Genomic DNA, 4,012 nt, shown 5'->3' with positions numbered 1-4,012 from the left:
GTTTTATAAAGCAAAGATTGGTATTTTTGTAACATCAAAAGTTCATTTTTGAGGCAAACAGAAAATCCAGCTTATTATAGTTTACTAGGACTAACAACCCCCGGACAAATTCGGAAAAAAATTCTGCAAAGTCGGTGGTGCTTAAAGGAACAATGAGACACAGTCTAGTGTGGGGCCACATGTAGAGGGGATAAGCAAGGCTGTAGTAAGCACTGTTACCAACTTGGTACTTTGTGGTTATAGTTTTCTCCAAGTTGCGCTTAAGAAAGTATGAACATGGGCAAAACTGAGAAACTCTATCAATCAACCAACTGGACATTGAAGTATGTCACCGGAGATTTGTTCTCCTGTCCACGCGATGAATCCTTGGCCCACTGCATCAGTGAAGACTGTCGCATGGGAGCAGGCATAGCGGTGATGTTCAAGAAGAAATTTGGTCGAGTCTCAGAGTTAAAGGAGCAGAGTGAGTCAGACTAGTTACTAAAATCTTTGTTTTGGAGAAAAAAATGTTTTATGTTTTTGCAGTTCATTCAAATGTATGATTTCAACAGCAAGTGCTAAATCATATCCTGTTTTGTATTTTTTTTTTTTTTTTGTATGTCCTAATAGAGAAGCTTCCAGGGCAGTGTGCTGTCCTGACATATGATCAACGTTTCATCTACTATCTGGTAAACATACCACAATTATACTGCATAGGACCAAAAGTTGTTTCATTATTCAATCTGGTAACTGTATCTTTCCTATTATGTGTCTCAGATCACAAAGAAAAAAGCCAGCCAGAAACCCACGTATGTCAACCTAAGAGAGAGTCTGGAAGACATGAAATCTCACTGCTTAGAAAATGGTGTCAATAGGATATCAATACCTCGGTTTGTAGGAACTACTGTGAATAAATGACTATAATAAATACCCTTAAATCTTCTTCTTTATTGGGAATAATTAATCAATTTGCTTGTCTCGTATCTCCTCCCTCAGAATTGGCTGTGGCCTGGACCAGCTGCTGTGGTCAAAGGTGTCAAAGATCCTGGAACAGATCTTTAAAGAGACAAATATCTCCATCACAGTGTACAGCCTGCCCTGTGTTGGGTCAAAGCTTCAAATGCATGCCATGTAGTACATTTTCATTGGGTTTTTTTTAGCTTTAAATCCTTTATAATCTCTTAAAATTTTGGATGAAATCAACACTCCTTAAACAGTTTTAAGGAAACAATAAATAAGGAAACAATAAAAACCTCCACATGAGATGTTTAGATACAAGACTTTTAACATCCCACTGAAGTAAAAATGATGTTTCCTGCCATTAAAGATACGAAACTTATTCCAAACACTGATGTTGCACTCTGTGAATATCATACTACATGATGCTACTACTAAATCATGCTACACAAAGTGTTCCAACAAATCACATGAGGCAGGTAAAATACAATAGTTATGCCTAAAATTTGTTTTTTTGTTTTTCTAAATCTATATAGTTGTTGAAAACGTAGCTTTTCCTGTGAATCTGTAAATCTAAATTGTGAAAGAGTTTGCTTCTCTAGCTTTATTTTCCTGACCCAAATTCAGGAGCAAGATTGCTGTCACAAGTTTTTTTTTGTCATGAGTTTTTAGTGATTCTGATGCTTGACTTTTTTAGTATTTGTAACCTGTGAATTATGTTGTACAGAATATTAGGACTTTCTTTGAAAATTGCTTTGTTAATAAAATTTAAGATCATGGTTTTTGACAACCTTTACCTGCTAAAACACCAGGCAACGGTATGTAGGAAAATGCAATTTGAAATTTTTATAAGTTTCTTAGTTTTGCCTCAAAAATGAACTTTTGATGTTACAAAAATACCAATCTTTGCTTTATAAAACCCAAACCCAAAAAACATTGCTCATCATTTCTCTTCAGTCCAATCCGATGGTCAAATTTCTTAATTCAATTCAGTTGATTTTTAAAACGCTAATTTACAAGACCATTTACAAAAAAAAAAGTAATTTCCATTCTACTTATCAAACAACGTAGCAATTTAAATGTATTAAAGTCAGTAAAAAAACAAAAAGTTAAGTTAACCGAGTGAAAAATGCAGAATGCATCAAGTCATTGACTCGTCATTGACTTGACTTGTTTATACGCTTCTCCCTCTTCAAATTACTTTAACCCTACAATGACTGAATTTATCCGTATTTTCAGGGGAACCAACATGTACATTTGCTGCTTTCTTTCTTTGTTTCTTTCTTTCATAGACTAGGACCATCACAAAACGAATAACCTCGCTGATTGAACTCTGAAATTAATGAAAAGTCATTCAGTTAATCATTCAGTTACTCAGAATCAGCACAACATTGACTCTTTCCATCTTTAAGATGACTAGAACAAACTCCTCACTGTTGAATCCGTGGTGTTGGCATCACTTTATTACAAATGATAGTAAATAATTGGAAATGTAGAAATATAATTCTACCAAGATAGAATTTAATCCGCCATTACCGGACACAACTGGAACTCCATAAAGTTTCATAGTAAAAGTCACATTAATACACAATCAGAGCGCATCATGCTAAACCGATTCTCCGCAAAAATACAAAAGAACAAACAAACAACCAAACATAAAAAAAACATTTGTTTATCATGTCAGAGTTTTAACAAGAAAGAAAAACACAGAGTATAGGCGATAAAATTGTTGTGTTATTAGATGCAGGTCACAACAGTTGGAAGTGAACATTTTATCTTTAGGATTTTATGTAACACCGTACTAATAAGCTACATTATTGTTGGTGAATAATATCGCAGTGAACACAGATCCTAATCATCCATCACTAGTGGATCTGCTCTTCTCTTCTTCCGCAGCCCCTGGATGAACAGGAACAACTGATGCTTGTTCGTTCTGTAGGACACAATTTCCCTTTAAGGAGAAAAAAGTCAAAGTTTAGTTTGTTTTACATTGTTGTTTTTCAGCACACGCAAATGATAGAGCACTTAATAAATTAAAATAAAAGTTGTTCATTTACATTATATTCATTTAGACCAAAAAGGAAAGTTATTAGTTATACTCTAGAATTCAGAGTAGAATTCAATTTTTAACGAGATCCAAATTTTTTAAAGTTTTGACCAACCTTAAAGTGTCTTCAGCTCGTGGAGCCGTTTCAGTGAAGTTAGCGATCATGGAGGGAAACTCGCTGCTGCTGTTCTGCTCGGTCAGAATGTTGCTGATGTCAGAAAAATCTGCTGTCATGTCATGAGCTGTAAAAAAAATTAACAACCATGTTTGCAAAAAGAAGTGACATTGTATTTTCACTTAAGACTTATAAAATAGTTTCATGATTTTGGTTATGCCTGTAGAATTTAAACTGAGGTAACACTGAACAATAAATCGTTGGGTAAATAGTTTGAAAAAAGAAAAGATATTAAAGACACGCTAACCTAAATGGCTGCAAATGCAACCATTGCTGAAAATGAATCAAACTCATGTGTAATGTTTTGTCTTAGTGTAATGTTTCACTTCTCTGCAAAACTTTGAGTCACTAAGCTTTATTCTTTTTAAACCCTTGCTATTTGGTCAGTTTGGTTTCAAAAGGGGAACAATGCCTTTTTAATATAACAGAAACATAAAATCTAGTCTTTTTACATCTTTAAGATGACTAGAACAAGACTCACTGTGAACACTGAGGGCAATGAGTTCAGCCAAAAGTAAAACATTCAGGATTCCCAAACAGACAGCCGCACGGAGGCAGAGCCTCTCTTTGGAGCTGCTCCAACCTTAACAAAAACCTCAACCTTAGCAAAATTGAATTCATTACATACTAAATTTCTCTGTAACTTTGTTCTTACCTGTGTGATTAGATGCAGTTTTTCCAACAGGTTCCATATTGACGTAAATTTCCTCCATCGCTTCAGACTCTGTGCTGGCTTTAAACATTGACTATAAAATCCACTGCAGTAGTGGAACTAAGTGGAAAAGAAACTGTGGGAAAGAGATGAGATGTCTGGTGTTCAACAAAACAAAAGGTAAACGTATTTTAGAGATAAC

General features: G+C 34.8%; 1 protein-coding gene across 1 annotated transcript; it reads left to right on the top strand.

Annotated features, from left to right (window-relative positions):
• The first annotated feature begins 262 nt into the window (after positions 1-262).
• LOC111609724 (O-acetyl-ADP-ribose deacetylase 1-like) lies at positions 263-1,114 on the top strand. The gene is made up of 4 exons (XM_023339770.1): positions 263-463; positions 610-668; positions 757-869; positions 976-1,114. The coding sequence occupies exons 1-4, from the start codon at positions 271-273 to the stop codon at positions 1,112-1,114; spliced, it is 504 nt and encodes a 167-aa protein (XP_023195538.1). The 5' UTR covers positions 263-270.
• The last annotated feature ends 2,898 nt before the right edge of the window (positions 1,115-4,012 follow it).

The sequence above is a fragment of the Xiphophorus maculatus genome, chromosome 9, assembly GCF_002775205.1.
Source record: "Xiphophorus maculatus strain JP 163 A chromosome 9, X_maculatus-5.0-male, whole genome shotgun sequence".
In the NCBI taxonomy this organism is placed as follows: domain Eukaryota; kingdom Metazoa; phylum Chordata; class Actinopteri; order Cyprinodontiformes; family Poeciliidae; genus Xiphophorus; species Xiphophorus maculatus.
This window is presented reverse-complemented; position numbering and strand designations above follow the sequence as displayed.

Coding starts and splice junctions, on each gene's coding strand:
- LOC111609724 (XM_023339770.1), top strand. CDS start 271: ATGAACATGGGCAAAACTGAGAAACTCTATCAATCAACCAACTGGACA. Junction 464..609: donor CTCAGAGTTAAAGGAGCAGA/GTGAGTCAGACT, acceptor ATGTCCTAATAG/AGAAGCTTCCAGGGCAGTGT. Junction 669..756: donor AACGTTTCATCTACTATCTG/GTAAACATACCA, acceptor TATGTGTCTCAG/ATCACAAAGAAAAAAGCCAG.